At 46.6% G+C, this 13,108-nt stretch overlaps 1 protein-coding gene across 20 annotated transcripts in view; it reads left to right on the top strand.

Moving 5' to 3' along the window:
• TNXB (tenascin XB) overlaps positions 1-13,108 on the top strand; it is a 112,088-nt gene that overhangs the window by 73,346 nt on the left and 25,634 nt on the right. For 16 of the 20 annotated variants that reach the window (XM_081852226.1, XM_081852227.1, XM_081852231.1 and 13 more), the window contains 8 exons: positions 1,023-1,310; positions 1,801-2,088; positions 3,445-3,723; positions 5,267-5,557; positions 6,768-7,085; positions 8,317-8,628; positions 11,195-11,509; positions 12,564-12,866. In XM_081852226.1, coding sequence (XP_081708352.1) covers positions 1,023-1,310; positions 1,801-2,088; positions 3,445-3,723; positions 5,267-5,557; positions 6,768-7,085; positions 8,317-8,628; positions 11,195-11,509; positions 12,564-12,866 — 2,394 coding nt within the window. The remainder of the gene's footprint in view (positions 1-1,022; positions 1,311-1,800; positions 2,089-3,444; positions 3,724-5,266; positions 5,558-6,767; positions 7,086-8,316; positions 8,629-11,194; positions 11,510-12,563; positions 12,867-13,108) is intronic. The other 4 variants (XM_081852225.1, XM_081852216.1, XM_081852220.1 and 1 more) reach the window with 4 other exon arrangements.

The raw sequence follows: 13,108 nt of genomic DNA, 5'->3' as shown, positions 1-13,108 counted from the left end.
TTGTCCTAGACAAACGTGGCAGCATTCTCTCCAGGCTCACATTTCCATCTTGGCTCGAGGAACTGGATTTTCAGATGTGATAAACTTCCAAACCACTTCTGTATCTTCATGTGGTTGTATCCAGTTCCTTTCTACTCAGAATAAACCCAGGAGCATTAATGGACACAACTAACTTTGTTCTGTTAATATCAATGGGTCTACTCTAAGTAAAGGTAAAGGGACCCCTGTCCGTTAGGTCCAGTCGCAGACGACTCTGGGGTTGTGGAGCTCATCTCGCTTTACTGGCCGGGGTACAGCTTCCGGGTCATGTGGCCAGCATGACTAAGCCGCTTCTGGCGAACCAGAGCAGAATGGAGCAAAAAGATACACCACATGGTTAAAAATGTTGGCAAAGCTTTTAACGATTTTGAAAAGAATTAATAACGCAGCCATGTGCAAATTCCTATTTTGGCAAGTCCCCACTTCATTTCAATTTATTTTAGGATTTAGTTTGCCCAAAGCCTTCAGAACTGCTGTCCCTTTCAGAAGAGGCTAGTATGGAAAGGGACCTAGCTCAATGGAAGAGCAGCTGCTACCAAGTCACTGTAGATCAGGGTTTCCAGCTCTTTTTCGGAGTATAATTCCCATCATCCCTGACCACTGGTCCTGCAAGACAGGGATGATAGGAGCTGTAGTCCAACAACAGCTGGAGACCCAAATTTGGGAAACCCAGGATTAGACAATACTAGATGGAGCAATGGCCTGACTCAGTATCAACTACCTTCCCATGTTCCAAAAGTAGGGGGCACTTTGGGATCAGCTTTAGGAGAAAACGCTTGCCGCAAATTGGAAAGTGTCACATGGAGGTTTGTTTATTTGCTTGCTTGCTTAAAGTAAAAGCACCAGGCCTGGAGGTGAAGCACCCATCTCAAGGTCAGCCAGATATCACAGAGTTCATTAAAAGAACCTTCTGCCTCTGTCTCATCTCTTCCTTCCCACATCCGTTAAGATGTACATTCTCATCTCTTCCTCCTGTTTCGCAGCCCCACTACCAACAACGCCTGCTCCTCAGCCCAGCTTGGGAGAGCTCTCAGTCTTGGACGTCACCACCGACTCTGTCCGTCTCTCCTGGACTGTCCCCACTGGGAGCTTCGACTCCTTCCTGGTCCAGTACAAGGATGCGGAGGGGAAGCCTCAGGCCCTCCCAGTGGACGGAGCTTCCCGCGAGGTCGCCGTCTCCAGCCTTGTGCCTTCCCGAAGATACAAGTTCAATCTTTACGGAGTCTCTGGTCGCAAGCGTCTGGGTCCAGTTTCTACTGACACAGTCACAGGTCAGCAAGGGGAGGTTCTAAAGACCTACCAGCCATAATACATGGTCAAGAGGCCATGGCCTCCGGGTATAGCTGCTGCTGTGCATACAGAAGGTCCCAGATTCAGTCCCAACATCTAGGTAGGGCTGGAAAAGATTTCTTGCCTGATACCCTGGAGCGCTAATAGCAGTCAGGCTGGATACTAGATGGACCAATGGTCCAACTCAGTATAAGGTAGCTTCTTATCTTCCTGAGAACCACCCTGGTAGGCCAAATGAATTTTTTCTCTATGACCTGACTCAGTATATAAGGCAGATTCCTCTATTCCTGAGAACCAACTCAGGACAGTTGAAATTTTTCTCTGCTACTGTTTCCTCAATGTCACCTCCAAAGGAGCCCTCAATTGCTCCCAGCCTGAGGAGCTCCCTGCTCCCGAGAGCCTTCTGCGTCTTCTTACCTCTTGCTTCCCCCATCCCTTAAGATGCACTTACTCTGTTTCTCCGTTTTTCAGCTGTACTACCAACAACGCCAGCTCCTCAGCCCAGCTTGGGAGAGCTCTCAGCCTTGGATATCACCACTGATTCCATCCGTCTCTCCTGGACTGTCCCCACGGGGAACTTTGACTCTTTCCTGATCCAGTACAAGGACGCTGAGGGCAAACCTCAGGCAATCCCAGTGGAGGGAGCCTTCCGCGAGACCATCGTCCCCAATCTGGTTCCTTCCCGCAGATACAAGTTCAACCTTTACGGACTCACTGGCCGCAAGCGCCACGGCCCCATCTCCACAGACGCCACCACAGGTCAGCTTCACTTGATGAGCTGGGGCCCTTTCCCAGGATTTATTTTCTGTGTCAATTCACACAAAGATAGTGGCTGAGCCCACGTGGGGTTCTCTCAGGGACTGTCCAAACCACCCTGGACCCTGTGACCATCATCCCTTCTTTGTGTGCCTCCTACATGAGGAGTCCAGACGGTGGCAACACGAGTACAGGTCCTTACTGGTAGTTGTTCTTCTCTTTGACATCTGGTGGAACGCCCTCCCACCACATGTCAAAGAGAAGAACAACTACCAGACTTTTAGAAGAAGTATCTGAAGAAGTGTGCATGCACACGAAAGCTCATACCAAGAACTGACTTAGTTGGTCTTTAAGGTGCTACTGGAAGGAATTTGTTTTGTTCAGACTTTTAGAAGACATCTGAAGGCAGCCCTGTTTAGGGAAGCTTTAACAGACCACTGTATTTTAATACTTTGTTGGAAGCCGCCCAGGGTGGCTGGGGAGACCCAGCCAGAAGGGCAGGGTATAAATAAAAAAAAGAAAATGTTCCTCTTCAACAAGGCATTCGTCTCATTAACTTTCTATGGCTTTTTAAATGTGTTTGTGGGAGGAAGAATTATTGGTTTGTTTCATTATGTATTTTACGTTCCCATTTTGTACTTTTTCTGTTGTGATCTTCAGATGAGGGGCGGTATACAAATTTAATAAATAATAATAATAACGTTCATTCTGCATTTGCAAGGAGTTAGCCTTTCAGCGTGGCAGCTCCCATGGTTTGGAACTACAGTGGTACCTCGGGTTACATACGCTTCAGGTTACAGATGCTTCAGGTTACAGACTCCGCTAACCCAGAAATATTACCTCGGGTTAAGAACTTTGCTTCAGGATGAGAACAGAAATCATGCAGTGGCGGCGCAGCGGCAGTGGGAGGCCCCTTTAGCTAAAATGGTGATTCAGGTTAAGAACAGTTTCAGGTTAAGAACAGACCTGAGGTACCACTGTATTGACATTAAGTTGGCACTATCGCTGTATTGTTTTAGACAATACACTAACCCTGATGTCTATGTTCTCCCTTCACTGTTGAAGGCAGTATATGCCCCTGAATACCATTGGGTGGAAATTGCTGGTGGCGAGAGCACTTGTACTTGCTGGTTTCCCATAGACATCTGGTTGGCCACTGTGGGAACAGGATTCTGGGCTAGAATGGGCCACTGGCTGGATCCAGCAGGGATCTTCTTCTATTCTTTTGCTTCCTGCCCACCTTCCTGCCCATCTTCCTGCCCATGCCACTACCTGAAGAACCTATTGAATGATAAATAAGTCGATCACAGGAGCCAAGTTGGTCATTTTTGTTCTCTCTTTCTCTGTTCTCTACTCCAGTTGCAGAATTGCTGGCTGCACCAACCTTAGGAGAACTCTCTGTCTCTGAAGTCACCAGTGAGTCTGCCCGCCTCTCCTGGACTGTTCTAGCCGGGAGATTTGATTCCTTCTTAGTCCAGTACAAGGATGCTGAAGGCAAACCCCAGCAGCTGCCCTTGGATGGAGGCACCTATGAGACGACCATCTCTGGCCTGTCTCCTGCCCGACGATACAAGTTCAACCTCTATGGGATTGTAGGACGCAAACGCCTTGGCCCTGTCTCTGCCGACACAGTCACAGGTCAGCACATGGCTCTTTGGCATGAATAGGGCATTGGGAGCGGTGGTGTAAATTTGGTTCAGTTCACATGAAAAGCTACTTAATCTGCACTTCCCAAAATGACACACAAAGCGAAACACAACTAATCTTCAAAATCTGTACTCTTCCAAATGTTGCAGTGTGTATGAAACCAAGGCAACCAAATAATGTGCACACAAACGTGCAGATTTGAAGGAAGTGGGAATAAAAATGTCTATGCTCAAGAAAATAACGTACGAAAATGTAAGTTATGTTGGCTGAAATATACATTAAAATGTGTATATTAGGCAAAATTTCATACAAATTTAATACCGGCAACAACCATTTGGCACACTAAAATGCAGGCAAATTCTCACACAGGCTTTAAAAAAATCATTAGAAACTGATGCAGAAATTCGGAAAACCAAAGATTAGGGGAAATGGGAAACAGAGAAACTGAAAGTATCAAGTCTGTCCCTCCCTCGGCATGTGTCTGGCTATATTAAGCTATTTCGCATATTTCAGACAAAAATGTATATGCAGATCCATATAAAAAAGACTCAATGATCTCTTTTCAAAATGAAAATTTACCAGCCTAATACAGGCAATAATGAGGTAAATATTGGAAGCCTGGAGAGTTCTGCCAAGGTAGCCTTTGAGTTTATTTGTATGTTTGCCTGATGTTGAACTACACTCACCAGCACTGCTGCCATTTAAATTTCCCTCAAGGCAATGCCTACAATGCATTATCATTGCATTGTGGGAAAATTTCAGTGGTCCCTCTGTTGGTGAGTCCGGTCAACTAGGCCTCACCCTTCTTTGGCTGGCCCCACTACTACTGGGCCACCCTGGCCTACCTGGAGCTAGATGAGCATGGCACCACTGGGGAAAGGAGGGGGTGAAGCAGGCCAGTGCTGCTGACGGGGAGGGCAGGGGTATCAGCCGACAGAGTTTGCCCTGACTCCCGGTGCTGGCCCTGAAGAAGCAGTTTGGGTGGAGTTTCATTCTATGTGTGAGATTTTGAGCAGGAAGTAAACAAGGGGATGTTAACTGTTTTTCCTCCTGTGGAGGCGAATTTGTGAAGCTAAGTTCCTCAAGAGGAGGGAGCGACACCTAAAGCAGTTTAAGGCTCTAGATAGCACCGACTTGTAACCTCAGCTGTGTTTCTTACATGTCAATTATGAAAATCCCTGGCGGTGATGGAATTTGAACTCGCCACTCTTAGCTTCGAGCCTAATTTATTTGCCTCTGAACCCAGCATACAGTGGTACCTCGGGTTACAGACCCTTCGGGTTACAGACGCTTCAGGTTACAGACTCCTCTAACCCAGAAATAGTACCTCGAGTTAAGAACTTTGCTTCAGGATGAGAACAGAAATCACGTGGTGGCAGCGGGAGGTACCATTAGCTAAAGTGGTGCTTCAGGTTAAGAACAGTTTCAGGTTAAGAACGGACTTCCGGAACAAATTAAGTTCTTAACCCGAGGTACCACTGTACTAGCTGAACACAGATTTAATTCCTGTTTGTTTTTAATCTCTTGGCCTCAGTAGCTGCAGTGTCTGGCGAAGGCCCAGCGAAGCCCAGCCTAGAAGACCTCTCTGTCTCAGAGGTCACCAGCAATTCCGTTCTTCTCTCCTGGACTGTCCCCACTGGGGACTTCGACTCCTTCCTGATCCAGTACAAGGATGCAGAGGGCAAACCCCAGGCACTGACCGTGGAGGGAGTTGCTCGCGAGGTCACTGTCCCCAACTTGGTTCCTTCCCACAGATACAAGTTCAATCTCTACGGGGTCGTTGGCCGCAGGCGCCTGGGCCCTATTTCCTCTGAAGCCACCACAGGTCAGCAGAAGTCTTCTCTGTCTTTTTCTGTTTTAGGGGCAGAAAGGAGGAAACACATTCTCTCAGTGACATCCTCTCGCTTTCTAAGCTGTGTCTGCATCATCCCACTTCCATTTACAATTTGCCTTTTCCCACAGCTGCCACGCATGGGGTCGACATCTTCATCAAGCTATCCGCTAAGTCCCCAAGGTCTCGTTCCTGGCCTGTCAATGCCAGTTCAGTCCCCACGAGTGTATATGTGAAATCAAGATTTATTTATTTATTTTTGCCCTGACATCCAGTACAGTACTTTATACTGGCTTACATTAAATTGCTCTTGCCACTTTTCTGCCTGTTCATTCAGTTTGGAGAGGTCCTTTTGGAACTCTTCCCAATCTCTTTTTGTTTGAAGCTCTCTGAACAATTCTGTATCCTCAGCGAAACTGGCCACCTCACTGCTCACCCCTAACTCTCAATTGTTTAGAAACAAGTCAAAAAACACAGGTCTCAATGCTGTTCCCCGTGGGACTCTACTTTCTACTTCTCTCCATTCAGAGAATGTTTAGTCTTATGCTTCCTGTTACTTAACCAATTCCTGATCCACAGAAGTTTCATGGACGTCTCTTAAAGAGTCTGCTGTCATTGTGAGGAGGCAATGCTTTCTGATTTTTTTTTGCCAAAAAAAGGTTTATTTTAAAATACGAAGGGGGGGGGTATACAGGCAAACTATTGGACTATGGTTGTGCACACAATTACTGATTTAAAATGAGGCTGTGCTGTTCTTTTTCTCGGTATGGATCAAAGCTGGCTTGGGGGGAAATGCCGTACCTGTATTTCCTAAGCAATGACAGGAAAGATATAGGATAGATATGGATCAAGGCTCGCTTGATGTGTATCCCTCTACCCAAACCAGCGGCAGGAGGGCTCTAGATGCAGAGTAAATTGGAGTGTGCACACAGCCTGAAACTCGTTCTGTCCTTTTTCTTATTCTCTAATTTCCCATTTCCTCCCTCCTGTAATGGACGGTGTTATAAGCAGCTGTGTTGAAGGAACTCTGCCACAAATGCACATTGGCTGCCTTATTTGTCTTTGCAGGAATTTTCTCCCGTCAGGATGTGTTAGTCTGTTCACCCTTTCCTCCCTGTACTTGATAGCAAAATGATCCTGGTGATTCATTTCTCACAATGGCGGGACCTTTACCCCTGTTCCCACTCCCCATTTTTTGTTCTAGCTGAAGCCGAGGAGGACAACAAGGAGGGAGAAGAAGACGAAGATGATGGAGAGAGTGAGCCTAGCTTGGGGCAGCTCTCAGTCTCAGAAGCTAACAGCCATTCAATCCGTCTTTCCTGGAGTGTCCCAACTGGGAATTTTGACTCCTTCCTTGTTCAGTACGAAGATGGAGAGGACGAACTGCAGACCATGGCTGTGGACGGTGGTTCCCGTGAGGTCACAGTCTCTAACCTGTCTCCTTCCCAGCGATACCGATTTGACCTTTACGGACTCTCTGGTGGCGAGCGGCTTGGCCCCGTATCCACTGATGCCTCCACAGGTCAGCAGTGCACACACAAGGCCCTTGCCCAACTCCTAGAGAGAAAAGTCACATCCACAGCATACACTTCAAGCACTATCACCCTGGGAGCTGTAGTTTAAGGGCACTGGGGACTCTAGCTCTGCGAGGTCAGCACTCTTAATAAAATGCAGTCCCATGATTGCTAAAGTGGTCTAGTAAGTGCTTTAAATGTATGCTGTGGATGTGACCAAAGCGAATTGGCTGTTTACTTCTCTGCTGGAGGATTTACACTGTTTTCCATTAGACATGGGATCGGGGAGAAAGTCCATTCAGTTTGCATTCGGTAGTGAAACTACCAAAGTCACACTTCCCAAAACAACATGCAAGCCAAAACATAGCCAACCTTCATAATTCACACTTCTATGGATTTTAAAAAGGGACGCGGGTGGCGCTGTGGGTTAAACCACAGAGCCTAGGACTTGCCAATCAGAAGGTCGGCCGTTCAAATGCCCACGACGGAGTGAGCTACCGTTGCTCGGTCCCTGCTCCTGCCAACCTAGCAGTTCGAAAGCACGTAAAAGTGCAAGTAGATAAATAGGTACCACTCTGGTGGGAAGGTAAACGGTGTTTCCGTGCGCTGCTCTGGTTCGCCAGAAGCGGCTTAGTCGTGCTGGCCACATGACCCGGAAGCTGTACACCGGCTCCCTCGGCCAATAAAGCGAGATGAGCGCCGCAACCCCAGAGTCGGTCATGACTGGACCTAATGGTCGGGGTCCCTTTACCTATGGATTTTAAACCCAACCAGTGTGTACAAGAATGCATATACTGGAGTAAAGTGTGGATAAAATTTCACATATTGTGTGGTGAAAATACCACACAATAATTGCATTGTGTTAGGGGAAATTGCACTTGCAAAAATGTGTATATGAAGAGAATTTTGCACTAAGATGCAGATGAATTTTCATGAGGATGTTATATACTTTTTAAAGAAATGAATTCGCTCCATCCTTGTCATCATTTTGGCTGCTCTTTCCTGAACCTTTCCCTGCTTTACAATGCTCTTTTTAGGTGACCAGAGCCTCACATAGTATTCCAACTTATTTAAAAACCCTGCAACCAGGATCAATAAAACTATGCCTGTCTAAGTATTTTCCTGTTCCTGAAGTGCAATCTACTGTACAATTTTGCAAACCTCACAGCCAGAAGTTTATTGATCACGGAAAGGGTGCTCCGCTAACATCTACTGTTGACTTTCCTTTTTTGTTTACAGCTCCGTTGACACCAGTGACAGAGAGGGGGGAAAGAGGAACGCCACCTCCAGGGTCTGACTTTGGGCAGCTCTCTGCTTCTGACGTCACCAGCGACTCTGTCCGCCTCTCTTGGGATGTCCCCTCTGGGATCTTTGACTCCTTCCTGGTCCAGTACAAGGATGCTGACAATAAACCACAGGCACTGCCTGTAGATAAGGAGACCAACTCTGTTGTGATTTACTACTTGGTGCCTTCCTACAGATATAAGTTCAACCTCTTTGGCTTGTCTGGACGGAGGCGCTTTGGCCCAATCTCAGTCATTGTTGTCACAGGTCAGCAGAGGATCTAAAAATGGATGTCATTCTCTCTGTAATTTCAAGACAGCTGTTTTCTCCAGTCCTCTGTTTCCTCCCTCCGCTTTCCCTTTCTTACTGCTTTGGTTGCAGATCTCTTTTTCAGAAAACGAACCGGCAGGAAAGACCGTCTTTCCTTGCATCAGGCCTTCTGTCTGGCAAGATGGTGACAAAGGAAGTATAAGGAACAGCAGCAAATACTATTTCAGATACTATTTAATTATTACTAAAACATCCCAACAGTTTACATAAAATGTCGTCAGATATTCATCGATAGCAATACAAGCAGACTTCTGAAATGGAAAACGTAATAAAATTATCAAAATATAGATTAACTTTTCAAAACAAATGTGCATCATATAGTTTACATGTCTAGGAAGGCTGCCTAAACAATAAGATTTTTAGCAGGTGTCACAAACAGTGACAATGGAGGCGATTTATTGAATATTTACAGACAAATTGTAAACAGCTAAAAAAATTGCTGTTATAAACTGCAGCTACATAAGAGTATATTTTTTAAGAAGATAAATAAATGAGAAAGTTAATTTAATTTGGATATGCAGAAGATATTAAAAATAAATTTAAGGAACTGCAGAAAGGGGGAAGGAAGTCAAGTTTTAAAATGTCAAAATGACTGTAAAAGCAATGAAATGTATATATCTGAAAAGTATAAAACAGTACCTACCAAAACTCAACAGGCAAGGAGTCCTAAAAAGCAGGTCCTGCCACACAAATATATCAATTTCTAACAAGTGCAGCATCTTAAAAAGTAGAGACATCACCTTGCCAACAAAGGTCCGTATAGTAAAAGCTATGGTTTTCCCAGTAGTGATGTATGGAAGTGAGAGCTGGACCATAAAGAAGGCTGATCGCCAAAGAATTGATGCTTTTGAATCATGGTGCTGGAGGAGACTCTTGAGAGTCCCATGGACTGCAAGAAGATCAAACCTATCCATTCTTAAGGAAATCAGGACAAGATGGTTGGACAGTGTTCTTGAAGCTACAAACATGAGTCTGACCAAACTGCGGGAGGCAGTGGAAGACAGGAGTGCCTGGCGTGCTCTGGTCCATGGGGTCACGAAGAGTCGGAAACAACTAAACGACTAAACAACAACAAAAAGAAGTGCAGAATGTAAAAGTGTCAGTTCCACATAGTGGGCACATATGGGGTAAGGTGATCCTCAAAATAAGCTGGTCCCAAGAGCAACACATGGGTCAGAACCTACTTCATCCATTGAACAGAGTATTATCTTCAGTTGGCAGATCCAAATATAGATAGATATAGATATACGAAGTCATTTCATTAGCTTCCCCTTGTGCAGTGGGCCTTCTCCCTCTCTCCTGGACGTTCTCCCAAATCTCTAGAGCAGATTTGGGAAGGTGCAGTGTGAGAACATAGCAGAAGAAGAACCTGCTGGAAGTCCTTGTGTTAATGGGACAGCTCCGTTAGGAGCCAGCCATGGTCACCCACTCCCCACTTCTCCAAACAGTGAGAAATTCCCTTAGTTTTAGTTCCCTTCAAATGAGGGAGTACTGGAAGCATGTGGGGTCGTATCCAACTACGTTCTACTCAAGAGTAGACCCACTGAAATTAATAGCCTTTAGTTATTGTTGTTGTTTAGTCGTTTAGTCGTGTCCGACTCTTCGTGACCCCATGGACCAGAGCACGCCAGGCACTCCTGTCTTCCACTGCCTCCTGCAGTTTGGTCAAACTCATGCTGGTAGCTTCGAGAACATTGTCCAACCATCTCGTTCTCTGTCGTCCCCTTCTCCTTGTGCCCTCCATCTTTCCCAACATCAGGGTCTTTTCCAGGGAGTCTTCTCTTCTCATGAGGTGGCCAAAGTATTGGAGTCTCAGCTTCAGGATCTGGCCTTCCAGTGAGCACTCAGGGCTGATTTCCTTAAGAATAGGTAGGATTGATCTTCTTGCAGTCCATGGGACTCTCAAGAGTCTCTTCCAGCACCATAATTCAAAAGCATCAATTCTTCGGCGATCAGCCTTCTTTATGGTCCAGCTCTCACTTCCATACATCACTACTGGGAAAACCATAGCTTTAACTATACAGACCTTTGTTGGCAAGGTGATGACTCTGCTCATGCCCATTAATATAAATAGTTCTGCTCTGAGCAGAACTAACATTAGGTTCAACCCATGCTGTCTTTATTAGGGATGGGGAGAATAATAGAACTGTAGAGTCGGACAGGACCTCTAGGGTCATCTAGCCCAACCCCCTGCAATGCAGATTTGACCCTACCTCATTTGCACTTCCCAAAGCAGCACCGCTGAATTGTCATGAGTGTTTAAAATGTGCAAACTGCCACAGAAGTCTGGAGAACTGAATCCAGGATTTGGAAAATGGGAAACTGAGAGACACCAACATTAACAGATTTGTCTCTGGTCCTTGGGATGTTTATTTTGATTTATTTATTGCATCTATGTGTAGTGTACACTCTTCCTCTGGTAGAATATCTGAAGACCAATGCCCACTGCAATGTTATCCCAGCATCAGTCCCTCACTTGCCATTTCTGTTTTAATTCTCGCAGCAACACAGCTAAAGAGAGACGAGGTGGATGCAGAGGAATCTACCGGAAGGGAACCCCGCTTGGGACAGCTCTCGGTCTCGGAGGTCACCAGCAATGCTGCCCGTCTCTCATGGAGTGTCCCCGAAGGAAGCTTTGATTCTTTCTCTGTCCAGTACAGAGACGCAGAGGGAAAGCCACAGGCGCTTCCTGTAGGAGGGGGCTCCCGTGAGGTCATTGTCTCCAACCTGGTCCCCTCTCACAAATACAAGTTCAATCTCTATGGTATCTCTGGAAACCAGCGTTTGGGACCCATATCTGCCACTGCTGAGATGACAGGTCAGCAGCACCTCCGGGAGAAATTGAGGGGGCTGTGTACTAATGATTTCACCTCCTCACTCTAACTGATCTTTTCCACATTATTACATTTTATTAGGTCCCTAAAACCCTCGGGGAGGATCAGTGCCTGTCCTGCTGTCTTTCTTTCCTTCCTGCTTGTTCCTCCCCTTATAGGGCAAAAAAGCCACTGCCCCACTGGACTCCGCCTGTCCTCAGCTACCCCCACCTGTCTGCCTTATTACAACCACCCCACACGGTGGCACAAGCTGTCAGCTTGCTCCTCCTCCTTAGCTGTTGCATTGCTCTTGTCTCACAGGGCAAAAAGAAGGATCAGAACAAATCTAGAATTCGATGGCTTGGCTTGTCATTGCCTCTGGCTCCACCTACTGTTGGCCTCCTGCCTTACGCACCACCAAACCCAACAGACACCAGACACCACCATTTCTGGCTTGCCCCTCTGATGTCTGGCTCCTCTCTCACCCCACTCTGGTGCCGTTGGTCAAGCCTTGACAACTTCATTTTGCAATGAACACACTAGCATGAAGCCTTGATAGATCACTATCAAGAGCCAGTGTGGTGTAGTGGTTAAGAGCGGTAGACTAGTAATCTGGTGAACCAGATTCGCGTCTCCGCTCCTCCACTTGCAGCTGCTAGGTGACCTTGGGCTAGTCACACTTCTCTGAAGTCTCTCACCCCCACTCATCTCAAAGAGTTTTTGTTGTTGGGGAGGAAGGGAAAGGAGAATGTTGGCTGCTTTGAGACTCCTTCGGGTAGTGATAAAGCGGGATATCAAACCCAAAGTCTTCTTCTTCACCACTGTGCAGCATACAGACATGCCATATCTAGTCCTAGAAATTCCTGGCAGCTTGCATGTAGATGTGGGAAGTTTCCAACTGCATGTCACAGTTTCCCAAATTTCCCTGTCTATTGTGCTAGCATGCTTTCCCGCCTCTCCTCTTCCTAAAGCTGGAGAGACCTGTAGAAGGCGAGAAACATCCCTTGCGAAGATACCCCAATAGCATTCTCTCCCTCACCATCTTCGTTTTAACTCTAGCCACAGATCCTGACGTGCAAGCGGTGGAAGGAAAGGTGGAACCTCGCCTGGGACAGCTCTCGGTCTCGGAGGTCACCAGTAACGCTGCCCGTCTCTCATGGAGTGTCCCCGAAGGAAGCTTTGATTCTTTCTCTGTGCAGTACAAGGACGCAGAGGGAAGACCCCAGGCACTTCCTGTAGGAGGGGGTTCCCGTGAGGTCATTGTCTCCAACCTGGTCCCCTCTCACAAATACAGGTTCAATCTCTATGGCATCTATGGAAACCAGCGTTTTGGACCCAACTCTGCCAATGCTGTGACAGCAGGTCAGCAGCAACTCCTGGAGAAATTGGGGTGCTGGGGAGTACTAATGATTTCACCCTCCCTATTCCTTAACTCAACTTTTCCTCTTTAATAGGTTCTAGGTCAACTGATAGTTTCTGAAACCATCTGTGGACAGATCACTGCACGTCTTTCTTTCTTTCCTCATCATCTGCTCATTCCCCTCTCCTGATAGGGTTTGGATCCACAGAATGCATGAAAATTTCATAATGTGGTTTTGGATGGG

Source organism: Podarcis erhardii, assembly GCF_964252035.2.
Source record: "Podarcis erhardii genome assembly, chromosome: 2".
NCBI classification, from domain to species: Eukaryota; Metazoa; Chordata; class Lepidosauria; order Squamata; family Lacertidae; genus Podarcis; species Podarcis erhardii.
This window is presented reverse-complemented; position numbering and strand designations above follow the sequence as displayed.